At 44.8% G+C, this 15,665-nt stretch overlaps 1 protein-coding gene across 1 annotated transcript in view; it reads left to right on the top strand.

Annotated features, from left to right (window-relative positions):
- zeb1a (zinc finger E-box binding homeobox 1a) overlaps positions 1-15,506 on the top strand; it is a 53,382-nt gene extending 37,876 nt beyond the window's left edge. Inside the window, exons 3-9 of the mRNA XM_031870759.1 lie at positions 7,129-7,281; positions 7,824-8,026; positions 8,544-8,652; positions 9,153-10,909; positions 11,373-11,550; positions 11,720-12,198; positions 12,712-15,506. Coding sequence (XP_031726619.1) covers positions 7,129-7,281; positions 7,824-8,026; positions 8,544-8,652; positions 9,153-10,909; positions 11,373-11,550; positions 11,720-12,198; positions 12,712-12,945 — 3,113 coding nt within the window. The 3' untranslated portion in view covers positions 12,946-15,506. The remainder of the gene's footprint in view (positions 1-7,128; positions 7,282-7,823; positions 8,027-8,543; positions 8,653-9,152; positions 10,910-11,372; positions 11,551-11,719; positions 12,199-12,711) is intronic.
- Positions 15,507-15,665: the final 159 nt, after the last annotated feature.

Below are 15,665 nucleotides of genomic sequence, written 5' to 3'. Positions count from 1 at the left end.
TCCCTCTCTGATAAAACACAGTAACGAGCTCGATCATCATTCCTTGTCATCTCTGGTGTCGCTGTTCAAAATTAATGACTCAGGTTTTTCCCCAAAACGATGCGAAGTCTGAAGAAATATTACATCCCCCAAATGTGAGGTATTGAATTATTAGAGTATCATAAAAAGAAGAGGGCTTATTACGATGTCTTGCCATATACGCTCTATATTTATGAGAATTTGATGTTATTTGCTGCATAAATTTACCTATTTAGGGACCACACCTACTATACTGATACCTTTTTTTAATGCATGTTATTGCAACATCTTTTGATTGCAACTAACAATTAATAATCTGCTGATTTTTGTATTAATTGATTATTTATTTGCTGTATAAAATCCCTGGTCTTTGGGTGTCGTCTGATACCGAGTACCGATCCAATTCCATTTCCACCAATAGATCCCCGAAATGCTTCACGCTGTACCTTTAAGACAATAAATCGAAGTTTACTATCACATAATACAAAGGAAAGCAGCAGGACTTTACAATTAAGGATCTGGAAGAGAAGATGTACGAGATGTACGACTGAGATATTAGTGAGATATCACTTTCATGAGTTTCCTCATTAGCACTGCTGGGTCTGTGTTTGTCTGTGGGGAGTTGAGTCAGCTAAACTGCTTCTTGTTGGTCTGTGCAGACAGGTTTTATTTGCACTGCATGCCCACTTGTAGATTAACACAGAACAGGTTTCATCATGCAGGATGCACCACGTCTGCTTTATTAAACTCAGCTAATCAATCACCTTCCTGCTGTCCTTCCTCTTATAGTTCCAGAGGTTTCACAGACAGAAGGCACAAAGACTCTTTTGGAAGGTTTTACATCTTTTTCACTTCTGAAACTCCTGAATTTAAACCTCCAGATAACCAAAAGTAAGCCAGTTTGCAGGATCAGCCCTTAGCCACACAAGCACACCGTCGCACCTTAGAATCCGACCCGAACAACAAAACGACCGCCAGACTTAATAAGCAGAGGCAGAACCGAGTCTGCCTTCAGCAGCAGAGGTTGATTGGCTTGTGTTTACGCCCTTTTAATCCTCCGTTCCCCGCACACGGCTCAGCCTACGCAAGCATCTGCCTTCATCTCAACAGCAGCCGGTTACAGCCAAGCAGGAAATACTAAAACCATGGAGACGGTGAGAAATGTGACACTGAGAGATATTGCTCTGGAGGCTTGTTTCATTGTTTCTGAATAAAGCCTTACATGGTGCGAGCAGTGCTCATGAGCGCTGCTCGCTCTCTTTCACTTTGTGTGTCTCTCTCCTCCGTGTACTTGTTGTATCTCTGCAGTCACTGGTCTCTCTTCATCTCTTTATATTCCTCCAGCTCGTCTTCTTTGCCTTTGTTTCCCTACTTTCCTCTCCTCTTCTCCTCGTTTTCTTCTCCCGCTCAGATATGGTGTGAAAGCCTCTCCTCGGTGTTGGCAGTGATGGGTGGTGCTCCGGCTTATTATTAGCCCTTAATTATCCACAGAGGGTTTTGCTGAGCTTGTTGTTGTTCAGTAAACCTTGACGTTAGCATCGCTTATTTGACTTTTCTTATTTTTTGTGTGGAGAAGCGAACTTTTCTAACTTTGTAGGCGTCGTCCTCTCTCTGCTCCAGCACAGTGTTTCCTGGGGATCTAGAAAGAGTGAGAGGAGTGAATTTGTGAACGTTCCTGATTGTCTTCACTGCCGTTTCCACATCACCTCGTATGATCTGTAATAGCTGCCGGCCATGTAGAAGAGATAAACGTTTGATGCATGTGTTGTTGAACACATACACACATGTTAAATACTTTAGAAATGAAACTTGCATTTAGGAGTCTCTCTTTTCGTTTCCTCTCATCAGTTAAACAAACAGAGTGTTTGCTCGCCTTTCATATTAGCATCAATGGTTTAAGTAGGCTACAGTTATCACAACAATACCAACGTTCAGGCTCTCATGTGGCTCATTGATATTGGCTGATATATCTTGAAAAGGTCTCACATATAGATTATCAGGTTCAAGCACCCAGTATCAGACGGACTCTAAACGCTATTCTGGATTTGTTTTTTAGAGCACTTTGTAATCTCTTCATATAAGTTCTGTAGAAATAAATGTAATTATTGTTACGTTGGTGAGCTGGATGATGTTGATTTTGCCGGTTATTAGGCCTGACCTCCGACCTCATAGTATCTACACATGAATACATTATAAACAGATTTACTTTAAGATGAAACTCTGGTGATATGAGTGAGTGTGGTAGATGTTTCTTAAAATATGGGAAAATGATACAGAAGAGTCATGAAAGCAAATGACAAGGATGGTTTTTTTTTAACATATTATCTTGTTTTTATGGACCTCTGCTCTAATTAGCGATCGTATTCATCCATCAGTTCCTCGGTCCGGTTGTTCTTTCCATTCAGTCCTGTAGGAAACGTATCTTTGGTTTCAGCTTCCCTAGGATTCCAGGAATTAAAAAAAAATGAGATCTGAAGCCCGGCTCGGTTTCAAAATGTCCGTCCCAGTTTCTCAAAGTCCACGGAATGTCTTGTTTTGTCACATATTCAGTTTAATATGACATCAAGCAGAGAAAAGCAGGAAATCTCCACATTTCAGAGCCTGAGAACTTTCTGTCAACTGTCAATCAACGGTTCAGCTCCACTTCTTTTTGGGATGCAGTACGAACATTTTTCTGTCTGTTGCCAGTGTTGCTTGCAGCAACATGGTGCTGAGTTGTGTGGCCTGAGTAGAGTGTGCAGTTGGCTGTTTTTTAACGCTTTTGAACCCTTGACCCTCACTGTCAGGTGATGCAGGACAGTAAACTATATCCTTTATACAGACCAACAGACCGACAAACAGGTTTCATACTGAGTTTATAAACGGGTTCTTTGGGGTCACAGAACGAGAGAGTACCGTGATGTTTTTGACTTGAGTCATGCGTTCATGGCGATACCTGTTGTTTTACAGCCGCACCTGCAGCAGAAACCGTCCTGCTCTCACTTCCTTTAGAGAAACATTAACAAAGCAGGAAGGAGAACCGTCTTCAGAGCGTGCCAGAGCTCCGGCGGTGCTGGAGGGGAGTCATGGAAAAGTCATGAAACGTTGCAGCGCTGTTGAGCCACGTCGGGAACCCTTCAAAGGCTTTGCGTGATTTTTTTTTTGTTTTTTGGGGAGATTGTCTGACTTTTGCTCCTTTCTTTCCTTCCCCGTCTTGAGGGGGAGAGGAGAAAGCAGGGAGAAAGCAGCTGGTGTTGAATTGGTCCTCTGGTGAGGGATTAGTATCCGCTGCTCCCCCTGCAGTCTGGGCCGCACTGCAGCTCCAATCCATCCTGCCTTATAAATCCACCACGGACTCGCTGTGACAGCTTCTGGCAAGGTTTACGAGTGCAGCGCTCTGTGTATGTGTGCGTCTGCACTGGATGCTTGTGAATAACTCCCATTGAATGTGTGTGTGTGTGTGTGTGTGTGTGTGTGTGTGTGTCACATGATTTCCTGTTTTCACTCCTTTCTGATATCCCACGTGTGTGTGTGTGTGTTGCGGGGTCCTGGTCGTCATTACTGCGTGGCTTTTTGTGAGGCATTAAGTGTAATTGTAGAGTGTGGTGGGAAAATATGCAGCGAGGTGTATCAGTGACGGGGTAGGACGGGTGAGGGAGGGAAAGGAGGGAGGCGAGGGGCAGAAACAGAGAAAGAAAAGATGACAGTGCAGAGACAGAAGTTACAAGAGAAAATGGAGAGAGGTCCGAGGAGTGAGAGTGAGAGGAATGGAAAAGGAGTGAGGAGGAAGAGGTAGGACGAAGGGACGAGAGAGTGATGGAGGGAAGTGAAGTAAGCAAGAGGGAGGAGGACAAAAAGAGTCGGGCAGAGAAAGAAGGGAGGGTAGCTACAAGTGAGGCGACGTCCATAACAGACCCCAATCAGAATTCTGCTCACGTGTGAAAACAGCTGACGTCTCTACTATTGTCCTCTGGTAGTTTTTCTAAAGATCTCCGTCCACATTAAATGTCTGAACAATTATAAAACAGATACATTTATTTCCTGATGGCAAAACAGAAAATCTGTTCATCGTACATCCTGTTCGTCTTAACTCTTTAAAGCTGGAACAACTAGTCGATAGACACAATGGTCATTCGTCACTGAAGTCGTTTTTCACACAGAAATTACAAACTTTTCTCTCTTCCAACTTCTGAACCGTGAGGATTTAGCTGCTTTTCTTTGTGAGATTGTAAACTGAATATCTGAGGGTTTGACTGTCACGATCACTGCTTTCTGTTGGACAAAATTTTGTCATTTTAAGGCCATTTAATGCCACTGATATCATGATCATATAATAGCATAATAAGAATGTCCACTTGGGTATTCTTTTTAAACGCGTAGGTCCTTTAAATCTGCTGTTTGTTCTGGCATCATGTTGACTAAAATGCTGACATTCTCATGTAACAAGGCATGTAAGCAAAATGTCCATTTATCGTACGATAAGAACAACAACGATCTGTTTTACGATCACTAAGTTATCAGCAGACAGGTATCCAGGTTAATGACAACACTTGTAGTCTGTGATCAGCTCTCTGGACATTTAAAAGAAGTGATTATGGAAAATGTTTAAGTCGTCAGAAAGTTGTCCTCTTCACTTTGAAAAAGCTCTTCTTCGATGTCAAAACTTCTGGCTCAGTGTGAAGTCCAAAACAGAGAGAACAAGATGTGTTTTTAGATTTAGCAGCTTCCACACACTCGATACTGAAGCTGCTGCTGTCAGTGTAGGCGCACGAGGAAGAGAAAGGGAGGAAGGGTAGAGATGAGGATGAAGAGGAGAAGAGACAGGAGGTGACAGACTAGTAAGTTAAGGGGGAGAAAGGACGAGGTAATAAGAGAAAGAGGGATGAGTCGAGAGAGAAAGGAGCTTGATGAAAGTTAGATGAGTGCGCCTCCGAAGGGGGAAAAAGAGCGATTTGGAAATCTTTTGGATGAGATCATGGGAAGCTGAGATCTGTCCGTTTAAAATGAGGCTTTAGCGGGACTCAGCCACACACACACACACACACACACACACACAGCTGCACCTGTCCCTGACGAGGCTCCGCAGGAAGAGGCGTGGCCTTTGGCACCGGTCCCACCTGCAGTTAGAATGCCTCGTCCATCCCATCGCTGCTCGTTCTTATCAACGTTTTCACACAGAGAGAGTGAGGTAACGTCTCTGCTCCATGTGCTGCACCACTGTTTTGTTAAAGAGGTTATTATACAACACAACAGATCTCAGTCAAGAGGCCAAGCAAGAGGGAAAGAAGGGAATGAAAGCAGCAGAGCGGATAAGGAAACACATGGAACGCATTGTAAAAAATTTTTTTAATATGTACATATAATCGGTCGGTGTCAACATAAATCCTAACGCTGCTGTACATACAGTATTATAATCATACAGTCCATGTATATCAGTGCAAATAAATAAATACTGCCTATTTATATTGTGTACACTTGTATATAGATGTTTTATTTCTTATTTTATTGTTGGTCATTGGTGCTTGTATACACACATTTATATATGTATATTTAACCCTATTTTTACTGCTTGAGTACACAACACTGTCTGTTCTTTATCTGTTCAGCTTTGTTGTTCTTGTCTGGAGGAAGTTCCTTGTTGGCCGCTTGAGCTCGATAACAGAGTAAAAGTCAAAATATATCTGCTGCTTTGATTTGGGCCATTGTTGTTGTTTTAAACTCTGTCTCTTGCGAGCACCAGAACTTGAAAGGAGCGCCGCACTAAACCCCTTTAAAACATTAACCCTTTATTCCCACTATTGTTTCATCTAAAACCTGAAAGTTGATATCAGAGTTGTTAAACTGTGATCCCGTAAGTGTTCACAGATGGACGTACGAAACGAGAGACGACTTGAGAAAGCTTTACAGTCTTAACTCACTTTGAGCTGCAGTCAGCGTTCTAAATACGGCCCACGATTCCTCAACTGACATTTTCAGACTGTTTTTTCGGCTACTTTGATTTGCTGGCATCAGTGAATAAAATCCAGCCATTGTAAATCTTAATATAGTCAACTGGACTCATGGTGTTGTTCAAATCCTCTCTTTCTGCTCTATAATCATCCACGTATCGCTGTAATGCCACGACGAATACATTCCAGCCTTCATGTCAAACTTGTTTACATCTTATTGCACTCAGAGCCTCACACATTCAGCTTGTGGGCGATGACACTTTTATATGAGTTTTTCAGCTCATGTCTTTGTGTCTGTGAGTCTCGTATTGAGTTGAATTTGAATGGAGTGTTTGGTTTAATGGGGGTAAGTGTTGGATGGAGGACAGACTGTCAGTGTGACACGAGGATCAAGTCCAGTCGTATAATTATTCCTCATGAGGCTGATTGTAGTTACAGGGAAACACATCCTGTCTCTTTAACATTAAACCATAATCGGCTGTACACAACGTATATATTATACATTTAAGATGCTTTTATCTCTGATACGCTATCTGGAAAGAAAACATTCATCAAACACTGTCCCACAGGTCATGGCTGTCTACACAGTGCAGCCATTACATTCACAGCAGTTTCTGTAGTTTTCTTTTCACCCGAGCCTGCTAAGCCTTCGCTTTTGTACAGAAATGAGGTCGAGAAGAGTCACGTCAGCTGAATCGTTGGAGTGGTTTTATATATATTCCCTTCACCTCTCTCACGTCGTCCTTTAGACGGGGTTTGGCCTCTCCTGAAGGTGTGAAGAGTTCACAATGTTTGGCCAATGTAGAGCTTTAAAAAACCTCTTTTTCCTCTTGTTGACAACTCCTGTTCCTTCTAAACATCAATAGCGGGGCAGGTGGTTGTCTTCTGATGATGGGGAGCCACCAGGATTATCAACAATCAGCGCATGGAGCTTTATAAAAGGTTTATTGTCCAAAGTCCAAAAGAAATTGTACTCCCCAGGCTTTGACTTCAGGAATATAAATGTGTTCAAGAGAGGAATATGCGTATCACAGGGAATCATAGAGAGGCCCTGTGGCGCTCTCTAGTGGGCCGGGTTTTGTAAATATATTGACAGTGTTACTCGGATGGATGCTCTTTGTCACTCTGCTCCCCTGTATATATTTAAAACCTTCTGTCTGTCTGTGTGTGTGTGTGTTTTTAGTGAAGGAGGAGTATGTGTCAGAAGAGGAAGAGGAGGCTGAGGAGGATACTCTAGTGGACGAGATTCTCCAGCAGGGAGACACAGCCGTCATCTATCCTGAAGCCCCGGATGATGAGCAGAGTCCGGCAGAGACGGGGGGCGCCGATGAAAACGGTAACATCTACACACCAACACTGCTCACTCATTTCAGTGTCTGCGCTGTGAACTGTATCCTGATTTTATTAATGCTGGAATCAAAAGCTGTTTTTGTTGTCTGAGTGCCCGTACGCCATTATTCAAGCTTCCCTTCACAGAGATACGTCCACTAAATTAGGGACTTTTTGTAAGTGAGCCAAGGGTCATAATTAAATGATTACGAATGAATAAAATGTTGGACTTTCTGTTTGCATCCATCAAATAACAATACAGTAGAATAAATGCGTCAATGTTAACTTGTGCTCAGATAGCAGCCAATTAAAGCCGAGCCTTTAGAGGCAACTCGGCTCAAAGAAAATAAAGACTTCATCACACTCACTCGAGGGACAGCTGGCCAATCACAGCTTGAACTGGGCGTGACTGTCAGTTTCAGAAATGTTGACCTAATCAGACGTTGCACAGGTGGGTGGGAGTGGGTCTCAGAAGCTATTCGACTTTGTGACGATGGCAGAAGTTAAGCGTCACCCTCCATCTTCCTCTCCTTGTCGTCTCCATCACAGGCACCCCAGACTCCTTCTCCCAGTTGCACACTTGCCCCTACTGCTCCCGGGGCTACAAGCGCAACGCCTCACTGAAGGAGCACATCAAGTATCGCCACGAGACCAGCGAGGACAACTACAGCTGCACGCACTGCAGCTACACCTTCACCTACCGCTCGCAGCTGGAGAGGCACATGAGCCACCACAGGGGCACCAGGGAGCAGGTAAACATCGGGACCTGAAGACTGTTCCAAAACTGCGGGCTGTTGTAAGATGTGTCGAGCACAAGATCAAATCATTCCTGATTAAAGCAGAGTTTATCTGTCTTTGGAAGTCTTATATTATGGCTTAATAATTCATAGTCATTTTCTGTTTTTACTGAAATTGGCTGGTTTTATATTGACTTTTTTTGGTTTTGTAAGTGCTGGTCACCTGACAAATTCTTCGACGTTGGGGTCTGCTTTCATGCACTGTGATTAATTATTCATTCAAAATCAATACGCAACTTTGCAATCTGCAAATCTAGTCATAAACTTAAACCTCTGCAAAGATAATCAATGTTCCTCTGAAACCGTTAAGAAAATATAGATTGCTCCTGTGTTTTAAAGAAGGTCAAAGCTTTCTGTGTTACATGAATACTAAACAGCTCACTAACAATAACAAAAGGAAGACTTCTGACTTCTATCTATTGTATGGACACATCTTCTCATCACCGTCCTCTATTTTTTTTGTCTGTCTCAGCGTCACGTTTCCCAGTCGACAGGTGGAACCCGCAAGTTCAAGTGCACCGAATGTTCCAAGGCCTTCAAGTACAAGCACCACCTGAAGGAGCACCTGCGCATTCACAGCGGTGAGCTGTTGCCATTCTCACTCATACGCTCACGCAGTCCACGTCCCGACACGGTCTGACCTGGTGTTCAAAACTCCAGGCTTGTAGCAGTTATTTATTATCTGTAATCACAGTCATCACAAGTTGATTACAGCTTTTATTAGGATTTATATCAGCTAAGTCATCTCTTCCTTGGATGCTTTGTTACAACAGGCTTTCCTTTTATTCACTGAGTTAAAGAAATCATGTGCATGAACCCAAAGATTACCATACAAACAAAAGACAAAATGTTGGAAATTTAGTCTAAAATTAGGCAAATTGTGATTTAAAATCAGAAAACTATCTAATCACGGATTAAGTTAATAAGATTGTAAATCTGACCAGATATTTCATACCAATAGAGGTACCATATCCGGTCCCTACCATTAAAAAAATAATTCAAATAGAAATAATCCTAATTGAAGATGTGATAAAGCTTCTCTTTGAACAGTTTTTGTAATTTCTCTGTGTGCTCCTCTTAGGTGAGAAACCGTACGAATGCTCAAACTGCAAGAAGCGATTCTCCCACTCGGGCTCCTACAGCTCCCACATCAGCAGTAAGAAGTGTGTGGGTGCAGCACCTCCCAATGGCGTCCCTCGAACGTCGATCAAATCCCCCGCACCCACCACCCAGACCACCCCGGCTGTAATTGCTCCGGCCCGCATGATACTTAAAGAGAAGACTGACAGCAAACCCCTGCAGGAGCAGCTCCCCGTCACCCAGATCAAATCTGAACCTGTGGAATACGAGTGCAAACCTGTGATCGCGGCACCGGCAACTTCAGCCGGTACCAACGGCGGGACGGCACAGCCGGCTGTGGTTCCGACTACAACCCTCCCTCAGGGTTTGGCTATGGTCGTCCCAACAGTCGGCCTCATGTCGCCGATCAGCATCAATCTGAGCGACTTGCAGAATGTGCTGAAGGTGGCGATGGATGGAAATGTGCTCAGGCAGGTGCTGGGTACAGCTAACGGGGTGGTGACGCAGGGGAAGCAGGGATTTGTGGTCCAGCAGCCACAGCACCAGATCATCAGCCTGCCGGCCTTTGTGGATCACGACGGCACCACAAAGATCATCATCAACTACAGCATCAGCTCTGCAGCCGCCACCACTACCCAGACTGCTGCGATTGTTGCTAAAACCAGTCCTGCTCCCCTTCCCACTGTCACCACTGCTGCAGCCCCCACCCCCACCAAGACAGACAGACCCTCAACCCCAGAGGTGACCGACCTCTCTATCGTAAAGACAGAACCAGAATCAGTGGCCATCACAGACATGGAGACAGAAGCAGTCACACAGACAGCTCGGATGCCAAAAGTCAACAGCACCAGTACATGTTTACTATGCGATGACTGTCCCGACAACCTGGAGGCGTTACACCTCCTCCAGCACCGCAAGGCAGCCAATGGGGAGGCCGTTGACTCCGCCGCGTTGGACCCCTCGTTCGCCGCTCTGCTAAGTGAGGCGGGGGTGACGCTGGAGGAGCCGCCTGTGGACGACCTCCTCTCACTCCTCAAGACCTACTTCGCGTCCAATGCCAACCCCAGCGAGGAGGAGCTGACAAAGATCTCAGAGTCTGTCAGTATTCATGTGGATGTGGTCAGAAAGTGGTTTGCGAAGATGAACTCTGGGAAAAATGTGGGAAAATACCGCAAAATAGCCATGGCGGTTTCAAAAAACACTGAAACCACAAATTCCAGCTCAGAGGACGCCTCGAATCAGAATGGGGTGGCAGAGGAAGACAGTTCCCAAGAAACCTCCAACAAAGACTCATCAGAATCTGGCAGAGCTTCCCCATCAGACTCTTCACCACTAAGCCGCGATATCGGGGACCTCATCATCGTTAAGAGCGAGCCTGAAGACCCAGACTTCGTGGACTCTCAGGCCGAGCCGCTTGACCTCTCCCTCCCTAAACATATCACAGCAGCATTGGAAACCACCACGCCTCCCGCCAAGCAGCAGGAACATCCGCTGAACCTGACCTGCCTGAGGAAGGAGCAGCTGGAGGGTCGAACCATCTACGTCACCACGCCTCAGACCGGAAGACCTGCTAGCATCCTCACTGCCGCACAGCTGCCCACGTTAGTGGCCATCGCTGGTCATGGCACAATGAGCTGTCTCAAGGCCATCAACACCACGACGAAACGCACCATCCTCATCCCCCAGCTCACGTACACCTACGCCACCACGGCCGGCAGCGTCACTGGAGCAAAGACTGTCGTACTGAACGGCCATAAGGTTGGTAGTAGGGTTGGGCCAGTGTAACATTTCTCAACCCGGTTTGATTTGAATCCAAACACTGGACCGGACTGGGGTACCACATTTTACCACTAGGAGGAGCAGCTTTTCCCTAAATTGAGAATAGCTAGTCCACCTTAAAGTGAGCGTTCTGGGCTTAACCCTCTCCACTTTCAGTCAGCAGGTGGCGAGCACAACACAAGATCTGAGCTTATTATCTCATCTTATATCTGTTCTACTACTCTGACCACAGAGCAGCACCTGAAGTATAATTTTCAAAGACAGCTCAATCAAAGGGAGACATTAACATTCATTGTTCTAACTTCTTAGACAATTCATTTCAAACAGGGAATCACTGAGCTCATCTTCCTCACTCTTTCCTCACATGATTGCCTTCAGCCGACACATTGAATTAAATAATTCGACCACGATGATAAATGTCTTTTTCTTCCATGTACAACAGGAGAAGAAGCTGGACAGCAGCTCTGACGGCGTCTCACCAGTGGAGGAGCAGAATGACTCGGATTCGGCCGCAATGATGAAGAAGCGACGGCTGGAAAACGGCGTCTACCCGTGTGACCTTTGCTCCAAAGTCTTCCAGAAGGGCAGCTCCCTGCTCAGGCACAAATATGAACACACAGGTACGCCTCACAATCAAGAGATACTTCTTCTACTAAACTTATACTCAATTGAGTATATGTCACGATTTTGAGAGCAGGTAGCAGGATTTGAACCAAACGCAGTTCAGTTTGTTATTTTCGAGCAAAGGCAGCACGAGTCCCTGTCTGACTCTTTGTTCTCTCTCTGCAGGAAAACGGCCCCACGAGTGCAACATCTGCAAGAAGGCCTTCAAACACAAACACCACCTGATCGAACACTCGAGGCTGCACTCCGGTGAGAAACCCTACCAGTGCGACAAGTGCGGGAAGCGTTTCTCTCACTCCGGCTCATACTCCCAGCACATGAACCACCGCTACTCCTACTGCAAGAAGGACGGGCCGAACTCCGGCTCCGGTTCGGGGCCGCGCAGGGTTGAGTCGGAGCTCGGCAGCCCCGGTGCCGGACTGCAGTCGGACAGTCGGACCACGACCCCACCCTCCCAACTGGACTCAGACGAGAGGGAGAGCGAGGAAGAGGAGGACGAGGACGACGAGGCCATGTGTATGGACGACATCCGGGTGGTGCAGGTGGACGACGGTGATTGCGAGATCTACGAGGGGAACTTTGAGGACGACGACGAGGAGGAGGGAGAGGAGATCGCGGAGGAAGAAGCGACAGGAGAGGAGGAGGCAGAGGGGGAGGAGATGGTGGAGGAGGACGCGACAGGAGAGGAAGAGGTAGAGGGGGAGGAGATGGTGGACGAAGATGCGACAGGAGAGGAAGAGGCAGAGGAGATGGTGGAGGACGCGACAGGAGTGGAAGAGGGAGAGGAGATGGTGGAGGACGCGACAGGAGAGGAAGAGGGAGAGGAGATCGTGGAGGAAGACACGACAGGAAAGGAAGAGCCAGAGGGAGAGGGGGAGGAGAAAGAAGCGACAGGAGAGGAAGAGGCAGAGGGAGAGGGGGAGGAGAAAGAAGCGACAGGAGAGGCAGAGGGAGAGGGGGAGGAGAAAGAAGTGACAGGAGAGGAAGAGGCAGAGAGGGAGGAGATGGTGGAGGAAGACGCGACAGGAGAGGAAGAGGCAGAGAGGGAGGAGATGGTGGAGGAAGACGCGATAGGAGAGGCAGAGGGAGAGGGGGAGAAGGAAGACGCGAAAGAAGAGGGAGAGGAGGAGAAGGAAGACACGACAGGAGAGGAAGAGGCAGAGGGAGAGAAGGTGGGTGAGGAGGTTGTTTGTGACGTGTTGGAGGTCGAGGTCCGGGAAGATCACATGGAAGACGAAAAGATGGAAGAAACGACTGAAGAAAAGGAGGAAGCGACAGGTGCGGATACGGAGGAAATGCCAGACTGTGAAGCAAATACGGACAAAAGCGTCAGGGAGGAGTCGGACGGCGCTGAACCCACAGAGGAAGTGGTGACAACAAACGCCAAATAAAAGATGGAAAATGTCTTCGGGAGAGCTCGAATGCCTCGGTTAACGAAGACGAGTCGATTAAGACAAAACCGCAGAAAAGTCAAGAAAGTCTCGGCGGTTGCCTGATCTTAACGGTCCACTACTGTGTACAAAAACCCAGGTGTGCCTGAACTTGAAAAAAAGAAAAACAAAACACTTTTTTTTTTTTTCTCGTGGAAATGAAATATCAGTGTTAAAAATTGTTTATAGAAGTACAGATTTTAAAGCAGAACTCACCCGTCAAACTCGTTACTGAGACATCCCAGGTCGTTTTATTGTTTGTTTGTTTTCATTTGGTCAGTGTTACTAATCTTGTTTATTGTTTGAAAAACATTTTAACCTGTAAAGATGAGAAAAATTTCTATACCTTTTTATTGCCAATGAAGTTTCCTAAATCAGTATTTTATTGAGTTCTACGAACAAAAACCTCTGCACTACAGTATTCCTGGTTTACCTACGGATACATGCCTCATGCATTGTATGCCCTTCAGTGTTATATACGTACACTAGCTAGCGAGATGTTGTTTGCATTGGTGTTAGTCTTTGCTAGCTAGCATTACTTTTACTTTTCAGTTTGACTGTTAGCCTTAAGGAAAACTAAGTATTCTTTGGGGGTGGGGGTGGGGGGGTGGGGGGGGTCCGGGATGAGAAGGTGGCTCCTGTGCGCCATAACCAAATTTGTCCTATCAGGGAAGGTGGAGTCACAACCTTAAAGCCAGCATCAGGGCGCCAGTGTTTCGCAACCCGGCGCAGCCCGTGCGGGTGGAGTCTCCGGGGTGAATATTGAAAAGCAGGCTCCACCTCGCCCCCCGGCTCGGCCGAGGTTCCAGAAACACGGGCGCCCGTTCTTACCGAGCTTTTCCTTCTTTTGGTCGACTTTAGTAGTGAGTCAGTGTTTCAGTGTTATCAGCTTGTACATGAAGTCATACTGTACGTGAAGGAACAGGGCTGTTCCCTGCTCCACCCCAACGCCTCCAGCCTTATGCAAGACCTGTGTGCTGTTAAAAGTGCCATTGAACAGTGTTATCGTTTCTTCTCCTCACATGTAGCCAGTATTATGTCCCACTGTTACTCACACAAGACCCATATTGACTAATGTTTGTCGACTTGCACAGAGCAGCTTATTTGCCACAATTTTTTAAAAAAGATGACAGAAACGAATTAATCAGTTATCAGAAAATCTGCCGCTGATTTTTGCAGATCGACTAAATAATCAATTCATCAACTAATGCTTTTGCCTCTACATGATATATATTTAAAAAGAATGAATATGTATATTTGATGTAGTTTTCAGCTGTGGCCCAGTTGACAGTTACTCAAAAAAAGTAGTTGAGAAGTTGTTAAGCTTTGGAAGTGTGTGGAAACCATTGAGAAATACAGTCCAGACTGAGCTTTACATGCGGATATGAAATGCCTTGTAAACTTAACGTGATCAGTTTCCTGCAGATGTTAAAACATTTTTCTTTTTGAATGCGAGTTAATGTGTTTTGAAGTCATGAGTTTTAAAAATGTTTACATAAGTGCTTAAAAAAAAAAAACCGAAAATGTTCTGTTGAGGCAGATTGAAATACTCAAAGCTTAAAAACATGCAGGGAATGTTGTCCAGCTCCAACTTGACTCTCTGGAAAAGAAAATGTACAAAAACCCCCCAAGATCAATTTCAAATCAAACGTAGGCGGAAGGATTTTACATTTTGCCAAACCTGTGCACTTGTTTTCAGATGATTTGTGGCAAGCTGTCCCGCACTTCAGGTAACAAACGTTAGTGAAGGTGGTCTCTGTCAAGGTGTTTTCAGTTGGTTCTACCGAACAGTGTTTCTAATATTAGTCTGTTTTATTGTTTTGATGTGTCCTCTGTATGTTTGTTTTTTTCCAACAATGGCAGTATTAGAACCCTTTCACAGATTAAAAAATAAAATGTACCTGTTTAGTTTTTAGAAGACTTTTTTATATTTATGTGTCTTATTTTTATATTTTCTTTTATGGTTATTTATTACACATTGTAGTGTACATTAATGTAGTTTGAATTGATACAATAATATATTTTAGTATGAAAAATAATCTCAAGACAAACAAAAACAAAAAAACCCAAAATGTGGTTCTGGGAGCTGAAGTTTGTTTTAACAAAAAAAAAAAAAAAAAAAGATAAAAACATGTGTTCTGTAAACATGACTTCTGTTTAAAGCTAAAAAAAAAAGAAAAAAGTCAGGAATGAAGTGAGAAATAGAAAGTGTTACATGTGCATCCGCGTCGTTATGAAGCTACTGAATTCTAAAACTCTGATTTTAAAGAAGCATGAGTCGTCGCCCTTTTAATGAAGGATCTTGTTATGAAGCCTCCCTTTTTTATTTCGAAGCCAAATTTAGATCATCCCGCCGCCCCGTTTTCTGTTCTGTGCCAACTCGTTCCATTGTACTGTCGAAGGCTGCATATCCTTTGTTCTGTCCTCACCCTTTGTACATCCACTGTCTTTTTGTATTGTTTTTATTTTTGCTCCATTTTTATGACTCCCCATCACAATAAAATATAAGACAGCATGTCTGAGGTACTTGTTTTACTTCTCAGCATCCTAGTTTGTCCGTTAACTGGGTAAAATTAAATTAAAATAAAATCCAAACAGCTGCAGTGATTTATGTAAAGATAGAAGGACTTGGTTCACATCTATTCCAGAGATGTACAAACATATTCAAGTCACTTAGACAT

The sequence above is a fragment of the Anarrhichthys ocellatus genome, unplaced genomic scaffold (assembly GCF_004355925.1).
Source record: "Anarrhichthys ocellatus isolate YVR2014 unplaced genomic scaffold, GSC_Weel_1.0 scaffold54, whole genome shotgun sequence".
In the NCBI taxonomy this organism is placed as follows: Eukaryota; Metazoa; Chordata; class Actinopteri; order Perciformes; family Anarhichadidae; genus Anarrhichthys; species Anarrhichthys ocellatus.
The sequence above is the reverse complement of the archived record's forward strand: the minus strand, read 5'-3'. Positions and strand labels throughout refer to the sequence as shown.